This window comes from Astyanax mexicanus, chromosome 15 (assembly GCF_023375975.1).
Source record: "Astyanax mexicanus isolate ESR-SI-001 chromosome 15, AstMex3_surface, whole genome shotgun sequence".
NCBI lineage: Eukaryota > Metazoa > Chordata > Actinopteri > Characiformes > Acestrorhamphidae > Astyanax > Astyanax mexicanus.
In genome coordinates, this window is record NC_064422.1 from 34,980,184 (window position 1) to 35,003,002 (window position 22,819).

Here is a 22,819-nt window from a genome sequence, read left to right on the forward strand (position 1 = left end):
CGATTAAATGAATGCAGTTATTTGTTTACTTATTTACAAACCATTTAACCCAACCACAATGCAAATTCCCTTTATTAACTTAACAAAAAGTTTGTTTGAAATTGGCACCCTCTGGCGACAGAAACTCTAAATGCACTCTACAGGATGATAGCAATTACACAAGTACAACACCAGGTGGCGACACAGCTATATGGCTAAGTGGCTCCCTCTGGTGGTCAAACAAATGAAATGCACCTTTCTGCACTGTATGCAGTTAACCAAATCAAACACCAGATGGCGATGTGGCAGTGTACCCCCCCTAGTGGTGAGGGGTAGTAAAACACCCTTTGAGTTTGAGTGTAAATAGTCAGGCTGTCCACCAGATGGTGGCAGAGGCCGACTGGTGGGAGTGGTCACGCCCACTGATGATGCCACGTTAAGGACCGCCCCTTGGGTCTGGGACCTGGTCAGCAGATTTGACTGACTCAGTCGACTGTGAATAGCAGAGGAGAAGGACACGGCTGTCCGAAAGTTTAACACAGCAGCAACACACTTCACAAGATGAGCAAAGAGGATTTACATCCTGGCGTGGTTAGTTTAATCACGCACACAATAAACTTCCTGCCACTCAGGGTGGTGTTACGTAAAAGTTAGCTACTCTTTTACGCACGTGGAAGTGTCCAGTACTGCAGGATTTTAAGGATTTCGCGCAAAAACCGGCAGTTTTAACTGGAGCGCGGAGTCGATGAGCCGGAGATCCGCGACTCAGGGCTGCGCGAAGGCCTTAGATCAACACTGGCAAAATATGTCTATTTTACCGGAAACAGTTCGAACTTTATGTAAGTACACACGTATATACACGTATATACACCCGGGTTTAAGGTTGCCCACACACGGCGGTGTGTCAACCAAGCTTATTTTACAAATAAGAGTAATGTTTTCAAGAGCGCTCGCATACCACACACATAACTGTACACGTTATACAGACAAACAGGGGACCGTGCGCGCGACGCGCACACACAGCGGGGGACTGGCCAGTCCTGAATTGTAAACAAAAACACGTGTAGAACATGTGCGTGTGTTTCTAACACGCTAGGTTTATGCAGTTAACTCCAGCTAGGCCAGCTAGCCAGCAGCTAACGCATTTAATAATGAAAACAAAATACACTTTATTCTGCAACTTACAGCGCTATTTTCTGGAACTGGTTATGAAATGTGTATATATTCTGGTCTCGCGGCGGAGAACCAATAAGAATATAATCCTGCCCCACGTTGGCGAGCCAGTTATGTAGCGGCTCAGTGGTTTAATACCTGGTGCTAATTGAGATGTTGAAATATTTTTTAATTGGACGCCAGTTATTAAATTAATTTAATTAGATTAATTAATTAATTAATTAATTAATCAAATTAATTAATAACACAAGACATCTCAGGGTGTGGTTTCTACAGGTGACAGAAATTTTCATAACCAAGTTATCCAGAAAAACACACTGAAATGACAGGTTTTGTAAAATAAAAGTATTTATTAAATCACACAGATATGAGTAAATAATTCATTAAAAAGTCATAAATGTAGCCATTAGATATCAAATCATAGTGTAGAATGATAAATGAGAAATAAACAACAAACACGTTATAATGCTGATATGAAAGGAATAAAGATTAATATAACTATTAAGTGAGTATTTCTAAATAAGGGTCTAAGGCATTTTAAGTCTACGAAACCAATTCTTATTTCCAACCAAGCCACTCAAAATGAGTCATCTATACTAAAGACGCTCTATTAAAGACCCGACCCAGACCATGACCAACAGAACACCATCTGCCGAAAGATTAAACCCAGCTCTGCCTTACTCTGAGTTGTTGAAGTGGGCCTTGGTGACGTCCGCCTGGGTTGGTCGTCTGATGCTTCACCCCGAAAAAGGATCACGTGAGCCTGTCTGCAGGGTGGGTGGACTTCCTGTGTCAGCACGGAGCCCCATTAGAACCCACAGGGAAATCACTTCGCTCTCAGGTGGCTTGCTGGTGGCCTCCGGACCGCAGATTTCTGGGTTGGATCTGGCGGATCTCTTTTTCAGCTGTACTTTAGCTAAACTTAGATGGAATAATGCTTGGCTTCGTAGATTGTAAAATAACCTTAGATATTTTAACTAGGATAGCTAATATTAATATACTTGAAGATTAAATGCACTAGTCTAAGAAAACTAACTTAAGATGACTAAACTAACAGTCTATCCTTCCTCCATCTCTGGGCTCCCTAACCTCTCTCCTCTAACTGTTTTCCTCAACTCATCTTCTCCAACTCCTTCTCCCACTCCTTCTCTAACTGCTTCTCCTCCAACTGCTCTGACCTGAACTCCCAAAACTCAACTGGCAACTCTAAACTGCAACTGAACTGTGTCTGCCCAGTTTAAACTATTAGTCTCTGTGGCCTGTTTGGCCCCTGAGCTATGATTGGCCCTGTGGCCCAAATGTCTGTGTTTTGATTGGTCTAGGAGCAATTTCAAACTCTGGCAGGGAAGATCTTATTCACAAAGGGCCATAAAAACCCCCCCTCGCTCACATGGTCAGCATGCTTCAGCATTTTTCTAATAGATCAAACCAAAAGAAAACTCAATTAAACAGTGGATCAAAATACATTTTTCAGCATATCAGTTTGTGATGATAAATTCAGGAAACACAATCTTACAATTGAATCACAATAAATGTAATATATATATATTTTGCCCACAAACATGTAATATTCAAAATAATCTTAGAAATACAACGATGGATGGTACTCTGTCAGAAAGAGATCAAGAGTCATGTTATTATTTAAACCCAATTAAATCACTTAAAAGATAATACATGGTTAAACCACTGATAACCAAATAAAGCTAAATTATCAAATGCTAATTAAACCTTGTTGATTCAGACTTGAATGTGTAGGAGAATTTAATCAGGACACATCCAAACACATATACCATATACCAGACACATATACCATTATCTAGTAAACATTCTATAAAACACCTTTTTTATATAGTCAATATATATGTATTTTAAGCAAAATCTTCTCAGTGAGAAATTCCTCTTCTCTGCTGAGTGTAGATAAGCGGTTGGCATCGGAATTTACGATGGTGGGGGAAGGAGCTCTTCCTGCACCCCACAGAATTTGAGCCTGCAATGTTGAAAATGGAATCCCAAGCTTAGAACATTTCTCTTAATTTCATTAATCTTATTTCTAAGTGATTGCAGAAATAACTAGGCACAAACCCCTAAATTGGTACAACATTTGGTGAATTAACAATTTCCAAGGCATTAATTAAGTTTTGACACTCTCTTAAGTCCCGTAGTCCCGTCCTTGTCCTGGTGATTGTGCTGTTGGCAAAACCACAATTGTGCACAGTTCCAGATGTTTAAACATTAACGGTCCTAAATCCAGATTTACGACTGACAGCGTCTGAAGGAATGTCAAAAAAGAATTTAAAAATGTTTACCCTGACTTGCATTTAGGGTTCTCGAGCGAGGCTGAGTGAAGAAATAGTCAGGAAATGTCATTTTGAAATTTAAGGCTGTTTGAAAAAGGTAACTCCAAGGCTTTTAGAGTGTTCTGGGGGTTGAAGTTCCTTATAGACCATAAAGTGGGGGTAGTATGTGTGTGTGTGTATGTGTGTGTGTGTGTGTGTGTCCAAGCGATGCAGGAATCCTCTGTTTAATCCACTACAATATATATATATATATATATATATATATATATATATATATATATATATATATATATATATATATATATATATAATTATATATTAATTTCTAAATTAATATATAATATAATATATATAATATATATCATTAATGTCTAAATAACACAAGTGAGTACAATTCACAGTGAACACATCCAAGTTGACCGATTGTGTCTTTGTCCCTCCCTGGTGTCATGTGACACATATGAATTTGGTGTTCTCATACTGGCCACTAAATATTTACTTGGCACCACATAGCAAAAAGCTCTTTGAGGATGTTAGAAACAGAATTGTTGCGCTTCAAAAAAATTTCCTAGAATGTAAGAAGATCGCTAGCAATTTGGACATGTTCACTGTGAGGTGTGCTTTCGTGTGTTTCCAAATATTTAGATATTCAGAAGATGTTTCAGAAGACAGTTAATCTACACTGCTATACATGCTGTACACTAACTGTTATATCCAAGTTTCATTTCTATAGTTGTTGTCCCATGAAAAGATTTAATAAAATACTTGCAGAAATGAGAGCGATGTATCAGTTGTGAAAGATATGGTAAATACACAATAGAATCAAATTATGTACAGAAATCTATAAAGGATGGAATATATAGACATTTAGAATTTAGCAGCTGGTGTGCAATCTTAAAATGAGTTGACTGCAAAGTGGTAAATGTACAAATGTGGATGTACAGAGTAATGCTATGTAAAAAAATATATATTAAGTGATTTATGTTCAGTGCATGTGTGTTTGTTTGCTAGCTCATGTCAACAAATTATTTAGGAACATAATAATGTGGAAAGAATCTGTTGCAATCAGTTTGATGCACAAAACAGGGTGTTATGTTAATCCACATTAGTGAGCTGAAACCTATTTTAATATCATAACATTAAACTTGGATGCAGTCCACAAAAAGGAAAAAAACAGATAATCTATGCTTTTATTGGCTGGTTTACAGCCTGTGGTGGGGTCAGAAAGCCTGCTTATTTAAAAAAAAAAAACTATACCCTATAATTATACCCTAGATAGTGCTTCAAAATGAAAGTGTTTGAGGTTAATGGTATGTCACTTCGATGTACCAAATTAAGTGTTCATGAGGGCTGCACCGTTGGGGGAAATCTGGGCCCACACATGTACATATCTTCCAATTCCGGAGAGACTTGATACCCTGGTATAACTTTATAACTTAAGCTAATGAAAAATAAATAAAACTTAGGGTAAACAATGAATTCTAATGTAGCACGGCCAGTGTCCGCCAATTTTAGTAGTGCAGTGAACACTTGGTCATTTTCCAACATACTATTTATTATTCACATATATATTTAATATAGAAAAATATAATATAAGATATAATATAATATAATAATATAAGAAATCTTCACTCATGACCAGTTTATCATTGGCTATTTAAACTGTCACTTTGTTTAAGGTGTAATATGCAATAATGAGAATAAGACTTGCTCCAGCACTTCATGAAGGTCACTATGTGTCTCACTTCATGAAGGTCACTATGTGTCTCCATCTAGTGGCAGCTCAGACACATAAGCCAGAATCTGATTAAAACTGTATTGTTTTATACACTGATAAATATAGAAAACTTCTGATTTGTTTTCGTGGGCAATTTAAATCATAACTTCTGTAAAATCAGAAATTAGGATTTTAACATTATAATGCTATTATGTGATCAATTTTGAAAACAACAATAAATGAAATTGACAATAGTAGTGTAATAGTGCAAACTATTTCTAAGGCAATATACTGTCCAAAAAAGAGGTTTGTAATAGGCCAAGACCTTGTACACATCCTTATATTTTCTAGAGACACAGAGACACAATAAGAAGTTCTGTTGGACCAGAGTGTTTCCAACCATGAACTTGTTTTCAGACAGCTATATAACATGCAAAGTCTACAGTTTATTAGAAAAAAGTTTATTAAACTGCTGTTGATGTTTCTGTTCACCTCAGGCGGCTGGAGAGGAGCGGAATTCTTTCCCCTCAGAGGAGATCCGACGATTGCAGCAGCAGAACAGCAGCCTGAGAGAGGTGATTGCTGAGATGAGAAGGCAAATGGAGACCCTTAGCAAAGAGGTTCCCCCAGCTCAGAATGTAACCCTAACCCAGCATCCTGACCCAGAACCCATCATCACAGGTAACCGTTATGCTTATAATTTATTGTCCAATTCTCAAAGCATGAGAATTACTATAACTATAACAAGAAAAGGATCATTCTTGACCACTTATATGCTGTTTTAATGTGTTAATGTTAATGGTTTTGTTTCAGGGACTACAGAATACAGTCAGGCCCTGGAGGAAGAATTACAAAACCTAAAGGCCAAATGCAGACGCCTTGAGGACCAATTAGATGAGGTTTCCAAGACAAATAATCCCATTCCTACTTCTGATCATCAGCTCCCTGTTTCTCCTGAAAATGCCTACCTTCAAAACCACATTAAGTCACTTAATGAGACCATAGGTGATGTATACATTTCTTGCCTTTGCAAAAGTTAAATTTGGATTAGTTTGTAAATTTTGTGAAGAGTTGAATGGGTGTTGAATTAAAAATATAAAAAACATACCATTGGTTTCAGATATGTTACAAAATCTTACTGTGCAACTTTCATATAACCTTATGTATATATTTTTGCTTGAAATCAAGGATGAATTCGTTGTGACATTCTACAAGCATGTGTTGCTGTCTACAAGCATGAACAAAGTAAGGAGAGTCAAATAAAAATGAATAAATTATTCAAGGCAGTCTTTATTTGCCAGGTGGTCTGCGAGTTGAAAAAGTAGCCAGTGCTGCAACTTTGAAGAAACAGGAGGTCAGGCTTGCACATTTGGAGTCTATGGTGGTTAATCTCACACAACAGGTACTAAAACCAGAATGTTACATATTTGATTACCAAATACTAGACCTGGTATTACTGGAATACCAATTTGACCAGATTTCTACGTTTTTCTAAATACTATTATCCTGCTTTTATCTCGTTCATTTAAGGACAACAACTCATGCTCTCTCACTCACACGGTGTGAAAACAAATTGTGTCCTGTGTGGGAGAGAAAATATCAGATTAGTTTTGCAAAGTAATTTTTGTCTCTTGTTTTCTCTTAGTGTCACTCAAGACAAATAGAGAATGAGGCTCTTCGTGTGGAACTGGCCAATCATAAGAGAGAATCGGCAGCCGAAAAAGCAAGTCTGAAACAAAAAATAGCTGCTGCTGACATGCAATTGGAGGAGGTGAAAAGAGAAGCAGAGGAATACCAAAAAGGCAGCCTTATTCATAATCTGGAAACAGTAGCCCTGGGCAACCAGGTGAGTATTATCTGGGGCCTTTTGTTAGAAAACCTTTAGATCTTAAACTAGATAAGTTGAACCAAATTTAATGACTAATACAAAATGTTAGACTTTTTTTTTTATTTATTGAAGAAGATGTCCCTGTGTTCAAATAATATGGCATCTGTGTGCAGGTGTCTGCACTGAAACTGGACATTGCAAGCAGGAGGGAGCCCATTGTTTTGCAACAGGTAAATCAGATAAACATTTACGTTACCACTGGAGTGTGGTTGAGCTTTTGAATATTCTACCATGAGGCATAATAGTAATAGTATTAATAATAATAATTAAAATTATAATATATAGTATATTATTATTATTATATATAGTAATAATAAAAAAGGCATTTTTTAGAATTGTTCCACTAAATACTAAAGTACAGTTACCTTTATAAACTATAAGTTTAAGCCTTTTGTTTATTAAACCGTATTTTTTTATTATTTCTCTAGAGTGAGATGGTAAAACAGCTTCAGGAGGAAAACCTCAGTCTGAGGCAGCAGCTGCTGCTGTTGCATTGTTCTGGCAGAGGGGACGTTGCTGGCGATGCCAATCTGCTTCAGTCCAAACTCAAACAGGCAGCTCACTGGATCTCTCGTCTCAGCCAGGACAAACGGCAGCTCATTGAAATGGGCAACCGACTCCGGGCTCAGCTGGCCGAGACAGGAGTAGCCAGTGAGTCTTTGTTTAAAAAACATTTTTATTGAGTTTATAACTAAATATAAAAGTAAATGTCCCAATTTTAGGGGATGTTTTATTTGAAACTTTATCATCATTATTTTGTGATGGGACTGCTGGAGTTAGTCCCAAGTAATTCTGCCCTCATTGTGTTGGTCTTCCACCACAGTGAGCTGATCCCTGTTTTATAGGAGGATTAGGCAGCAATTCCTGTGTCTCTCAGTAGAGGACTAAGCACTTTCATCCGGAAATCCTCAACTCTTTGTTTATTTTAATACCTAAAAATTGTTCACATACTCTTGTCTCATCTAGAAGTTAACATGTGATGACTACATGCCTGTGACATTTTACACTTACCTCCATCTTAAAGAGACAGTCTGTAAATTTTAGGGATTTAGATATCTAGCTAGGGAGAATGGGTAATTCCATAGAGCACGTGAAAGAGTAGGTTATGTAATGTAGGTTAATGTACAGGTGTATTATTATTTTTTATTTATTTATTTTTTTTCAAATTTAAAGAACAACTACATCAAACAGACCTATTAATAATTTGAATATTCTTTCCCTTCACAACTTTGAAATACTACTGATTTCAGTTTTGCTTTGCATCTAAACATAATGTAGGTTTATGCTTGATTACATGCAGTTTACAATATTTTTTCAATATGTTTTCCCACTTTACATTAATATCGTATTTTTAAATGTTATATTGCTCTTTCATAACCATTTTCTTGATGTTATTTTCCAGCCTACCTTCAAGCTCTCTGTCAAATAACCTTTGGATCTTTCTTCTATCTGATGTAGCATCCAAGCCTATCCTTAGTCTTCAGGAAAAAGAATCCCAAAAAGCTGTGCCTGAAACCCAGACCCAGAGTCGCCTGTCTACCCTGGAACAACTTCAGTACAAGCTTACAACTCAGGTACTCCCAACTGTCACAGGCCAGGCCTGTAGCAAGTAGCAAGAAACCATTATTTTTGTATAGGCATGTTATATAAAAGAACAGTTTTACACCATTTCTTGACCGATTTACTCATACATCTGATGCAATGTTGTTATCAGCAAGGCCACTAGAGAGTGCCAGAACTGAGGTTAATGAACTGTTGCATCTGATGCATCATTAGAACAATTACAAGATCCAGTAAATAAATGCTGAAACACAGCAAATTAGGATGCAATTGGTCAAGGTTTAATTTTATATTAATTCTCTCCTCTCCCAGGAGCTCCAGTATGCACAGAGAGATCAGAGCAAGAAAAACCCTATTATTGTCCGCCCCCACTATTCTGGTAGTGAGAGTGGAGACAAAGGCAAAACCAGCAATCCATGGGACCCACCAACAAAACTCCAGGTATTGCAAAGAAGTCGTGGCGAATTAAGCAAAACCTAACACCACATTGTTCCATCATAACAAAAGGATTACCTCTGATGATTCCCCCATGAGGATAGATCTTGTTTCTTTCCCTTTTCCCTTCTGCCAGCACTCATTTAGTAAAGAAAACACCCCCCCAGCACAACCTGAGGTTCCTGTGCACCTGGCCAGCTCTCCCCAGACCTTACTGTCATCCATGGGCACTGATGAGTCCCTGCAGGACGTGTGGCAGATACTTGAGCATGGATTGAGTCCCACAATGCTCACTCCTAGTGACAGTGACCACAAAGGTGAGGCAGTTAATACCCATGTCTACATGTCAGTATGTATTAAGGGCCCTGACACACCAAGCAAATTTTACAGAAATTGTGCCAGCAAAGTCGGACTGGTGGTCAACTTCCGTCACCTCATAATTGTCTTGTGTGTAAAGTTTACGTAGGTTAATGTAGGTTTGTGCCTGTGTGAAATGCAACACAGGAAGTCTGCATATAGTGGAAAGACAATAAACTAGTATAAAGAATCTTTGTTAGGTCTACTTAGTGATCCATAACTTTCTTTGCTGTGAAAGCTTTAGTATTTCTTCACCTGGTGTTTTGGTGATGGTGGTTGGGTGCTATTTATTTCTAGTTACCATGATATAAGAGTTCTTAAATTGTAGGAACTATAGTGTAAAATATGTTGTAAGTAGGGATTTTAATGTATAAACATATACATAACAGTAATGCTAGCTTTTGTTCATTTTCAGCTAATTTAGAGTGTAATTACCACATATACATAAAAACATGTATACATATATAAAGCGACATTCTATAGTTTTGACGCCAGTAATGATTTGGTGTAGCCTTGATAGTTTTGTTAATGCATTTGTAGCTAATTCAAAGTTAAAAACTGCATTTATTATTAAATGTCTACTTATGTTTCTCACATTAGTGAACCTATGAAATTATTTAATAGTGAACCTATGCTTTTTTCTATAATACATTACAGATGGAGTGCATTAACATCTTGGTATTGTTAAAGTAATGCATTTTTCTTTGAGTTTGATCCTTACAGTTTACACTTTTACACTAAAACACAGAGAGGAAAAGAGTTTCTGTCTAAATAGGATATAAGACAAAACAAAATAAATTAAAATGCAAAAGTAGTGCTAGTGATCATCTGATCTACATTCAAACACACCAAGTTTCATTGAAATCCTTTAATAAGGTAACCAGTTCCACTGGCAGCCTTGAAAAGTATCATCACTTGAAGTACTATTATGATACTAGTGATTTTAGCCAGACACATAAGAACAGTGGGTTCTCCTTTATACTTTACAGTTGGAGTGGACTGAAAGTACAAGCTAATAAACTGTATCTATAATAACATTTCAAACAGTAATTTTTAGTTAATATGTAGCACTTTTACACTGGGTACACAGGGGTAGAAAGGTAGAATTTGTCCTACAAGTTCCCAAGTTTTGTAACATAGTTTCCTACATGCTCCACACAATTATATGTCCTTTCTCTTGTTGGGTAGTTGGAGCTCTCTCTTCTCATTACTCTTATTTTGATGCTGGCCAGCACAAGCATCTGTTTATTGTTTATTCATTCCTGTGAGCACATTGGCTGCCTAGTAATGTTGCATTTAGTATGTTTTGCCTGGAAATATTTTATTACCACATTTTTTTTCACCTATGTTTTTCTTTCATTTGTCTCCTGTCTGTATGTTGCTCACCTCTTTTTGTTTTATAATATACTGGTTTGCTATCTTCCGTTCAGACAACTCTCTCAATTGCCACCCTCTAAAAGTGATCCTTTTTTTTAATAGAGGCTAACCAGGACAGCTGATGACACACTGCAAAGGTTTAGACACATGTACCATGGCTGGCAGTTGAGTTGGTCTGTCAGAATCTTTTAGACTTTTTGCTAATAACTGTTTTATACAATTATGCAGAACATATATACTACATATATACTAGCATATACTAGACACTTATTTCATGATGATTATTATTAGAACATTTTTCTTCTAAGAAATAGGGGTTAAAGTCTTGAATAAGATATTCTATTCATTTTTTATATTAACTATGACAAAATTATCATGCCAGTTTTGTAGGATTAGTAAACGCAAAACTGAACAAAACCACTGTTATGAATTCAGGAGAAACATAATCAGAATGAATTTTTGAAGCAGGGTCATAGTACTGTTGACCTGTTCTGCCAAACCATCAATAAAGTCCATTTGCAAAGAATGCTAAATTAATTATAGTTAAATCTTAATTTTCCTGGTGTGTATACATTAAGAATAGTTTAAGCCCTTTGAACTCTCGTGTTATTATTCATTTTTTAACCATAATGATTTAATGTCTTGTGGAGTCCCACAGGGTTCTATTTTGTGACCAATAAAACTGTTGTTAACTATGACAGATATGTAGTTGTTAGAGGGACAACAAAATGTGGGGTTACATACAGGGCTCAAGTGTTAATCACAGTAACAATATCTAGTTGTTTTATAGGTGTACAGTTTTATATGTCTACTTCACATACTGCAGATTTTCACCTTAGAAGAACAGAATCCCACCTCAATCACATTCATTTTAGAGCCCTTATCAGACTTCACTTCTTGAACAAGCACATACATATAATTCAGACATTTTATTGTGAGTTGTTAAACTCAAGAGCAATAATTGATTTACTGCCTCTGATAACACTGACTGAATGATAACACTCACAGACTTACCATTCTGTTGCCATAATGTGTGTCTTTGTGCTGTCAACTTTGTTTACACACTTTAAAATAATAAGAATCTAAGAAAAAGTAATGATATTAGTGGATTTGTACTGCAGTTACTATGTACTACTATATCGTGCCCACCTGATCAGTACAGTCACACACTCAGCAGGTCATATTCTTGTGACCTGTGAATGTGTTCTTCTTTCACTGCATTTCAACACCCTGTCATATCAGTTTCACGATGCTGCACTGTGATCAATGGTTTGCATAATTCGTGAGGCTTTGTGCTTGCTTGGCACTGAGGTGGGTAGTCTGGACACTCTGACTGCTGACTGACGTGCTGGCTCTATGGCTGTCTAGAAATCAGCCAAACCTTTCCTGCAATAGGACATCAGGTCAGGCACATATGAGACTATGCAACCAGCTTATCAACATGTTCAATGCCAGTGTTGTCTTTTAACATCCTTCTAAGTTGTGGGGGTTCTGAGTTCTGTTTTTTGATGAACACTTTCTACCTGCATTTAAACTGTGGGGTGCTTTTTTCTGATAGATGGTCTATGATTTAAAATGGCAACAATTGTATCAAAATGTGATGACTTTATTCTGTGCTGCAAAGCCAGTGGTTTAAATAAATGTAGTGTCAGTTTTTATACAGCTAAAGTACTGATTTGCAGGTGATGGCAGACCTACTTCTAAATGGAAAAGTAATTATATTGTGAGAGATGAAAAAAAAAGAAATTCTAAAAGCTACATACCAATGATGGCCTTATAGTAACAGAAGTGAGTGTACATTTATTGCATAGAAGATTCTGTGTTACATTCCCTTAACCTATTATACGGGCTACAGGTGTAGGTGATAAAAAACCCTTTTTATCTGCAGTAAAATAAGTTATTTACATTCTGAAAATGTAAGGGCTTTGACATCACCTATACAGGACACTTGGAGAAGCTGCCTGTTCACTCTCTACTCCACTTAATAATTCAGTAACAGGAATCAACCCAAATTCTGCATTTTTGAAAATAGATGTAAAAACTAGACAAACATAACGGAACTAAAGGTTTGAAGGACATGAACTGTTTGATTTGTGTTCAGAAAAATAATGGTTTTAAAATAAGGTACAGGAAAGAGCCAATTTTATGATTTTATTCATTATATTTTGACATTATCAGATTTACTTAAATATGTTTTTATATAACCCAAGTCAGATTTGTGTAAAAGATTACTATACCAGGTTATTCCATATGTTTCCTTTACTTTCAGTGGCCGTGTCAGCATCTCTTAGCTTGTCCAAAACAACGTGTCCTGAATGTAGGGAGTCCCAAAAGCAAGAAGTCACCTCATATAATTTTGCTTTAATTAGTATGTCTTGTACGTCTTATGCAGCCGTCTCTGACAGTATTCCTTTAATTGTCTATCTTATTGATTATGAAATTATGATAACTGACTACAAAGTTCTATGTCACATACTGTAATACAGATACGTGTGCTAGCAATTATTAGACAGTAATACAGGTTATACTAACCCAGTATCTCATGAGCTACACTGAACATCAGGCTTATAGGACCTTATTATTACACCACTGGGTTGCTTGCTTATTAATATTTTATGTGTACAGATGGGGTTTCTGCATCAGCCAGAGGTGAACAGGAAGCACACACAGGACTACCAGTTCGAATTCAGGGCTTAAACCCAGCAGTCCAGGAAAGAAAAAAACAAGTCAGAACTGAATCTGCACCTGTTAAAAAGCTGAGGCCTGCTGGTAAGGTGGTCAAGATTCGCAATTACAATATTAAAGACTGAAAATAAAGTAGTTATGAAATTTTATACCACCCTTTGAATTTAGATTTCAGGTACAATTTTCAGGCCCATGACTTTTTACAGACCATGTTTTAACCATGTCCTATTGTGCCACTTAAATTTGCCTTTGAAAAGTAAGGACTATTTTGTTAACTCAGGTTTTAAAAGGCAGAAGTAGCTTTTCCTCAGTTCCTTAAAAGGGAATGCTAAACACAGCAGTGTATACATTCCTCTTTCTCTCAAGAATGTGACTTAATGCTTAAAGAATGCACTGATAATAATTAGGAAAAACAATGTGACTTTTTAATGATATGTTTTTATTAAATAAAACACTTGTTTTGTACTTTATGTCTATGCAATGTTTCGTTTTTTTGTTTTTGTTATATGTATGTTGTTATATGTATTTTTCATATGTAAATATAAAATGTTTTAAAAAATGTTGATTTCATTTTATTTACATAATTTAAAAAAATTCTTTACATTTTGTAAAACAGAACAGTACTGCTTTTCTTCAACTTCAATTAAAGGTTATTTTTTTTCATTCTGGAGATGTTTCCAAATAAATGGAGCATACAATATATAAATGGAAAGGTTCTGATCCAGTTGTCTAGCCCACACAATTTGGTTCTTGTCAGTGTCTCAAGCTCTTACAATTGCCCATTCATCCTGCTTTTAACGCATCAAGAACTGACTGTTCACGTGCCACCTGATGCATTTCACTTGATAATCAGCAATTGTCACGTCAGTAGTCAGTGGTGCTTATGTTATGATTGATTAGTGGGTTTATAAATAAATGCATACATACATGTCTGTATGTATGTATGTACAGCATCTGTGTAGATGTGTATAAATAGTATGTATAGACAGGTTTTAGTCACCTAAGCACATCATATAGTATAGAGGAGAGTTATGGAAATGTTTCATTGAATACAGTGACAGATTTGTACTAGTACTTATTTGTATTAGTTTAATTCTAATTAAAACATTGACTCCCCAGATCATGGGTTTTTATTGGCTGTACATCACTGTATATATGTTTGAGGAGGAAAAGGGGTATATTCCTTTTTGAACGTGAGTAACCCATAGAAGCCAAGCCCACTGATTACATCACAGTCTGTGCTCGTCTGGCACAGAGCTCCGCCCACCCATCGTCATCACCTCACCCTACATCCCAGCAACTCCCTTGCATTCATTCTCATTGGCCAGTTTCATACACCTCCGTTCTCTGATTGGTGGACTTCTACCAGAGAATTTGTGAAGTAGCTCGGGTTGTTTCTGATTGGTCCATGTCAGGATTGTGTGCACAGGCCGGTCCCACGTGTCTCAGCACAGGCCACCCGGTACAGAAACTCTGCTCCCTTCTTTTTGTTTCAGCCCAATCTGACCTCGCAGCTCTTCATTCTTTATGGTTTCAGCATTTGTGTATCAAACACTCCATCTCTGCGCATTGTTTATATGCAAACCCATGACCTCCCACGCTTTTCATGGTGCACTTGGATGCTGAGTATTAATTTTGATATGTCATTTTTTGTTGCAGAAAGTGTTTTATCACCCCAGCCTGGAACACAGAGCAAATTACACAGACAGCATGCCTGTTTGGAGCCTGTATGGGTAGCTCATACAGGTGCTGGAAGGACCCAGAAAGTTTCCACCCACATATAGATGTCAGTAACAGGCCCTCTCAAAGTCAGTGATGGGACAAGGAGGGGTACACATCAGTTTTCAATTGAGAATATGAAATAAGTCCCATCTGAGTTGAACACTGCACATGGGGCCTAGCACCTACCCCACAATCCACCCATGTGAACCCTGCATGAGCATGTTGTAGAGGCAGTTCTGGAGATCAAATTTAATCTAATCAAATTAAGTGTATTGTCACATCACACTAACACAGGTGTTCAAGTGAATGAAAAAACCTTAAGCATAGGTCCTCTATAGTATTAAAAAACACAATATATACAAAATAAAAAGGAATTCATACACTTTAATCTACAATTCTCTTTAATCTTTAATATCATTCACAAATTGGAGTAGTCCAGTGTACAGAAATGGCAAAGATGGTAGTAAATAAAATGTTTACATACATAAAGAGCTGTACAATAAAATACACATATAAGAAAGAAAGAAAGAAAGACAAAGAAAAAAATAGTTTGTGTACTGCGTGTGTAAAGTGCAAGTAAGGTAAAGTGTCAGCCCACTGTAAACAGTATCGCAGGAAAAGTGTCTCAATTAAAATCATCAATTAATATATAAACTCAATTAACATATAAATGAATAAACAGATGTTCACTTAGCTATGTTTATATAGACATTAAATTAGATTATTAAAATACAACAGATATGAAATATTTTATAGCAGGTAAAGTGTCTCTCTTAATATTATCAATTTATATTTAAACTGAATATACAGATGTTTACATATAGACATTTACGTAAAGTATTGAAAATGATTATCATACAGCAGTAAACAGCTAAAAAATTAAAGGGACCATTTCAAGATGACCAGTTTCTCTGTTTTGTCTATGTATAGGTATATGTTTTAGCAAACTGAACATTGTTTTATTATTTAAATTGCTTTTTTTTTTTTTTTTAATTCCAGGTAAAATGTTGTCATTTACAGCATTTATTTGCAGACAATGAGAAACGGTAAAAATAATAAAAAAGATGCAGAGCTTTTAGACCCAAATAATGAAAAGAAGAACAAGTAACAACAATAATGATTTATTTTTGTAAATGAATATGAACTTGTTTTCTTTGCATCATTTGAGGACTGAAAGCACTGCATCTTTTTTAAGAATTTGAGCATTTCTCATTTTCCGCAAATTAATGCTCTAAATGACGACAATATTTTAATCTGGAATTTGGAAGAAATGCTGTCAGTAGTTTATAGAATAAAACAACAATGTTCATTTTACTCAAACATATACATTTAAATAACACAATCAGAGAAATTGATCATTTAAGAATAAATACAAAAAGTACAAATAAGTACAAAAAATATTGAAAAATATGACTAAATTGAATAACAGGAATAACACAAGAATAGAAAAGAAAGGAGAATATAGCTAGATGAAATATGTGTAACTAGTTGAACTAATAGACAGATATGATTATCCTACTAGATAGATAAGCAGCGTCCTCTTGGCAGTTTGACAGTCCAACTACTGCAATAGTCCTAACAGAACAGAGGCAATGTGGAGAATCAATAAAGCAGCTATTTCGCAGCCTGAATGAGCCCTCAGTGCCCTGAACTTGGACACTACACGTGAAGAGCAGGTAGCTAGCTGTCTGTCTGTGTGTGTGTGTGTGATGCTGCGCATCAGTGGTGAACTGTAGTAACCCAGGGTTTTTTTTTTTTTTTTACAGGGAATTAAGAGAGCGGCGTTAGGAAATCAGCCCATCGCCTGGGTCCGGGAGCCCTGCCTCGTCTCTCATTGGACTGTAGTGCGGAGCCAACTGTCAGCCCATGTGGCGTGGCCATACAGCATGGCGCACATTTAAATGAAACAGAGGCTGGGGAGCACAGGAGCGAGAGTAATTTTTTAGGGCAAGGCGAGGGTCTAGCACAGGGTTTATTCAGCACAGCCACAGCCTGTAGCCACACTGGAGATAAAGGGATAGATAGACAGATACTAGATAGCTGCTGAGAGGAATATATAGGTCAGCTCAGGCTCTGTTCACGCTGGATGCGCATTGATCTGATCCGAAAGTCGCAGTTTACCGAGCTAACACAACCTGTAAGTTCAATACTGTCTGTGTGAATGTGTGAGGATTTACCTACTGCTGCAGCTGGGTGAAGTTTGTGAATGTGTGTCTATAGGAGAAGAGTGGATGTGAGAGAGCTAGCTTTAGGTAAGCTAAGCTAGTTTACGCTGTCAGATCTGATTTTTCTACTGCTGCTGATAATAGGAAGTAACGTTAGCTGGATAGATGGGTAGCTTTACATGAGTTAAGTTATAAGGATATGATAAAACCTGCTTTTAATTATTTACAACCCCAGTTAAGAATATGTGCTTGGTAACGTTACACTAACGTAAGTTAACAAATGGCTTAAATGTGATGAGGTAACTGCTGCACTCATGGTAAATGCATGCTCAGCTCTATTGTTCTATACTGTAATCTTTATTAGAAGAGGTAATTAACTAATTAATTTAAATGATTTAGCTGGCTACATAATTAGATGTAACTTAATGTGGTTAGTTAACTAGGTAAGTTAAGCTAACCAGCTAAATTAGCTTAGGGATTTAAATGTTATTAATTAACTGTACTGTACATACATGCTCAGCTCTATTGTAGCTAGCTATTGTACTATTGTACTGTAATCTTTATTAAATGATGTAGGTAACTAACTAGCTACCCTAGTTAGCTTCATTATTTACAACCCCTAGCTAAGTTTATTATATGGGTGATGGTTGCTAGCTAAGCTGTTTAGTTTAGCTAGCTAGGTTAACTGTACTCAGGGTAAATGTATGCTCAGCTCCATTATAAGTTACTATACTGTAAAGTTTACTAAAACAACTGGACTTTTAAATAATGTAGCTATTTAATTAAGTGTAACATTATGTGTTTGGTTAACTTGCTAAGCTAACTAATATTAACTTAATGGTTTAAAGTTGATTAGCTAACTGTAACTGTGGATACTGGTTAACTGTAAGTAACCTAACAGTAATCTTTATTAGCTGGCTAGAAGACGACACTGTACACATTCCTAACTAGCTAGGCTAACAGGTCAGGTCACTAGAAAATTTAGTCGTGGTGTTTTGTAACGTTAGTTGTTCCAGTCCAGTTTTAAGTGAAGCTGATGGAGACTGACAGCGGGAGAGAGAGAGTGACTCCGCATCTCTCAGGCTGTGTGTCTGGCTTCTGCTGCTAAGCTAACTAAGCTAACGCTAGCTGTCGGGCTATCTGGCTCAATCAGCACGCTGAAGCTAATATCACAGTATGACAGCAGTGGAGATGAGCACAGATAGCTATAGCTATAAACTAGCTAGGCTAACTGTTATCTCGGGCTAAAAGTGGGGGTTTGTTTGGAGCAGGTGTACACCATTAGTTTATTTTTAAATATCCGTTGTGGCTTTAGAATTTGATTGTGTCAGATTTCTGCTTGGTGCTGATGCTGAAAGTGACTCAGGAGTGAATCAGCTATTGACCTGTAGATGAACTTTCTCACTCAGATAACAAAGACCTGCTAATACTCAGATGTTTCTAGGTATGAAGGAAAATGTGGTTTGTTGGGTTTTTATAGTCTAAATGTGGAATTTATCTGGGGTGTGATAAAGTATGACAGGGTGCCCATGGTGCCAGGTGCTGTTCCTGGGGCCTTCCATGGGAACAGCAGTCCCCTCTTCTATATTTGAAGACATTGTAGCACATTACACATTACAGTATGTGTATTTTTAAATCGATTCAAACCTAGGGATGCACAATGATTATATCGGTATCTCCCAATAATTGTGTGTTTTTTTTTAAATCATGGTCAGCGTCCATTGATTTAAGCTAATTAAGTTGGCTTGGAAAAGCCAACTTATTGTTCTTCTAAATCTTATTATTATTATTATTATTATTATTATTATTATTATTATTATTATTATTATTATTATTATTATCGGTAAACATACCCCACACACTCCATACCACACACACACACTCCACAGCTCACATACCCCACACCACACACACTTCAAACCACACATACCCCACACCACACACACTCCACACCACACAAACCCCACACCACACACACTTCAAACCACACAAACCCCACACCACACACATTTCAAACCACACATACCCCACACCACACACACTTTAAATCACACACAAACTCCACAGCTCATATACCCCACACCACACACACTCCATCCCACACACACTTCATACCCCACACCACACACACTTTAAACCACACACACACTTCACAGCTCACATGCCCCACACCACACACACTCCACCCCACACATACCACACAATTCACACCCCACACCACACACTCCACACCACACACACTTTAAACCACGCACACACTCCCCAGCTCATATACCCCACACCACACACACTTCACACCACACATACCCCACACCCCACACACTCCATACCACACACACACTCCACAGCACACATACCCCACACACTCCATACCACACACACACTCCACAGCTCACATACCCCACACCACACATACCCCACACACACTTCAAACCCCACACCACACACACTTCAAACCACACATACCCCACACCACACACACTTCAAACCACACATACCCCACACCACACACACTTCAAACCACACATACCCCACACTACACACACTTCAAACCACACATACCCCACACTACACACACTTCAAACCACACATACCCCACACCCCACACACTACACACCCCATACACACACCACGCACACACTACACACCTCACACACCTTAGTAACCACCTAGCAACTGCTTAGCAACACCTTGACAACCACCACAAACACCATAGCAACCACCTAGCAACCACCACAGATACCATAGCAACACCTTAGCAACCACCACAGACACCATAGCAACCACCTAGCAACTGCTTAGCAACACTTTAGCAACCACCATGAACACCATAGCAACCGCCTAGCAACCACCACAGATACCATAGCAACCACCTAGTAACTGCTTAGGAACACCTTAGCAACCACCACAGACACCATAGCAACCACCTAATAACTGCTTAGCAACACCTTAGCAACCACGACAAACACCATAGCAACCACCACAGATACCACAGCAATACCTTAGCAACCACCTAGCAACACGTTAGCAACCACCTAGCAACATCTTAGCAACTATCCCGGATACCATAGCAACACCTTAGCAACAACCTAGCAACACCTTAGCAACCACCTGGTATATGTTAGCAATTTCCTAGCAACCACTTAGCAACCACTTTAGAAATTAAAGTAACTGCCTAACAACCAGTAAGCAACACCTTAGCAACCACCAGGAAAACGTTAGAAACTGCCTAGCAACAGCTTAGCAACCACTTAGCAACCACCTGGAAAACATTAGCAACTGCCAAGCAACCACTTTAGAAACGATAGCAACTGCCTAGCAACCACTTAGCAACACCTTAACAACCACTAGGAAAACGTTAGCAACTGCCTCGCAACCACTTAGCAACCACTTTAGAAATGAAAGCAACTGCTAAGCAACCAGTTAGCAACAGCTTAGCAACCACCTGGAAAACATTAGCAACTGCCTAGCAACAGCTTAGCAACCACTTCAGAAATGATAGCAACCGCCTAGCAACACATTAGCAATCAAAAGTTTAACCAAAAGTTTTACGATTTCAGCGTTTAACCAAACTTTTTTAGATTTCAGCGTTTTTAGCATTTAGCATTTAGCGAACAGCATATCAGTGACCCTTCACACTCTTCACACTTTTCTTTATTGTTATTAATTTTAAAGTTGTAACGTTATACTGAGGTGTAGAATTTTACTCTAATTATTGCATTTAGGTACTGTAAGATGAACTCATTGCTGACACAGCTAGAACAAAATGAGATGCTGTAGTGCCTGAAGCCACAGTTTCTACAGCCAAGTGTCAGCTAGAGGGGTGTAAAACGGTCCCCTACTCCCTTTACCCAGCATTGCACTTTTGATTAGTTGATCTGCATTTTTTGGTGGGATGCAGAGCTATACATCCATATATATTTATTTATATCTCCAACAGTATAAGTCAGAGTAGTATTTGGGATTCAGAAGCAAACATCCAACATCAGCACCTGACTAACCTTACTAATTATCTTGTGGCTGATTGCATCCAAGTTTTCACAGTAGAGTCCATATATCTAGCTTGAGGTTGGTTCTGCAACAAAATCAGTACAAAATCATTATTATGCTCTATGATTTTTTTTTGAAGAAATGTATAGCGAAGTTGGAATGGAAGGGCAATGCCCTGTTATCTCTGCAGCTACCACTTCTTATCAGTGCAGGAGTTTATCCTGGCCTGACCCTTCACGTTTTATTGTGATCTGCTATTTGAAGAGTGTCTGGCAAACGTGAACCTGCTGCCAATAAGTCGAACAGATCTAAAAATGGATTATTTGTATTTAAAATGAGAACAGACCTCCATTCTTCTATATGTGCAAATGCAGAGGCGTCTTTAGATCTGGGTCAGGTGGATTACAGACGCTCCTTTTGGGAATCCGTTTACTTGGTCTTGCAATCTGCTGTGACCACTGACCGACCTGTTCTTGAATATGAACTTCCTCAATATTTCACTCATCTGAACTGGTCTTGCTGTACAGATCGAATGTAAGTTTGCACTCTTTCAACCTGGAACATATTTAAGTAATGGTGTAAGGTTTGTAGGAACTGTCTAAACGTTGAGTCATTTTTACATGCACTACATGCATGCGTGCAGTGACAGGCTATTGCGTGCCAACACCTGCTTGGCAAGTATGTCTTCTTTCTGGCTGTCTCTGTGGTAAACACTCCTCCTTTCAAAGTAGTTCCATTCTTCTCTGTGATTATTAGTTGGGTGACAGTAGTTAAAAAGGTGCTTATTTTCTTTATTGTGCTGCATATTAATTAAATAAAGAATAACATAAGTTTCAAACCCCTGTTTTTATTAGTAAGTTTTATGTGTGACGTTGTTTTAGACTGCTTGACAGAAGCTTCTATTGTGGTGGACTGTTTTGTATTCAGACAAAGAGCAAAGAGGAAGTTATTCTTGTCTGTGAAAAGAAAAGCCTGGCCTACAGTGCTTTGCTTTGTACATGCTAATGCTGTAGGCCTTGTAGGCTAGTTAGTATACTATAGTATACTACTATTAACATATAATACACATGACAAAAGTCATGGAGTGGCTGTATATAAATTAGTCATAAATTGTTTTCTCAGGGAACAACATGGTACCGCATACACCTGTTTAAGTTGTGAGGTGCTATCTTATAAGTGGTCATAGGAAGGTAGTGTTAATTATTAGAGTTTAAGTGAGGCTTGATGGTTAGTGCCAGAGGGATGGGATATTCCATTTTCATTTAGTGCAAGAGGCCCCACAATTATATTTTGTGGGTCATGATGACTGCATACTGCATAGCTTTCATACCAAAAGTCATGGGACAGGTTGCTGAATTAACCAGAACTCCAGGACACTTCTATAGGTCAACCTAGGATAAATCACAAAGTGTGAGTCTGGATTTGTATCCCCCTCTCTTGATTTACGGGTTGTGGATCTGAGGGCAGCAGAACA

At 37.6% G+C, this 22,819-nt stretch overlaps 2 protein-coding genes across 5 annotated transcripts in view; both read left to right on the forward strand.

Annotated features, from left to right (window-relative positions):
- The window catches only part of ccdc57 (coiled-coil domain containing 57), a 55,661-nt gene extending 41,728 nt beyond the window's left edge, over window positions 1-13,933 (forward strand). For all 3 annotated transcript variants that reach the window (XM_049464919.1, XM_049464918.1, XM_049464917.1), the window contains 10 exons: window positions 5,659-5,847; window positions 5,980-6,171; window positions 6,468-6,568; window positions 6,812-7,012; window positions 7,168-7,224; window positions 7,483-7,705; window positions 8,513-8,628; window positions 8,927-9,055; window positions 9,186-9,366; window positions 13,409-13,933. In XM_049464919.1, the coding sequence (XP_049320876.1) occupies window positions 5,659-5,847; window positions 5,980-6,171; window positions 6,468-6,568; window positions 6,812-7,012; window positions 7,168-7,224; window positions 7,483-7,705; window positions 8,513-8,628; window positions 8,927-9,055; window positions 9,186-9,366; window positions 13,409-13,593 (1,574 nt within the window). In that variant the 3' untranslated portion in view covers window positions 13,594-13,933. The remainder of the gene's footprint in view (window positions 1-5,658; window positions 5,848-5,979; window positions 6,172-6,467; window positions 6,569-6,811; window positions 7,013-7,167; window positions 7,225-7,482; window positions 7,706-8,512; window positions 8,629-8,926; window positions 9,056-9,185; window positions 9,367-13,408) is intronic.
- A 3,303-nt stretch (window positions 13,934-17,236) lies between these two features.
- The window catches only part of fasn (fatty acid synthase), a 34,849-nt gene continuing 29,266 nt past the window's right edge, over window positions 17,237-22,819 (forward strand). Inside the window, exon 1 of one of the 2 annotated variants that reach the window (XM_049464915.1) lies at window positions 17,237-17,327. The gene's annotated coding sequence lies outside the window, so the exon portion shown is untranslated. Of the gene's footprint in view, window positions 17,328-18,621; window positions 18,800-22,819 lie in introns of those variants that run through there. The other variant, XM_049464916.1, reaches the window with a different exon arrangement.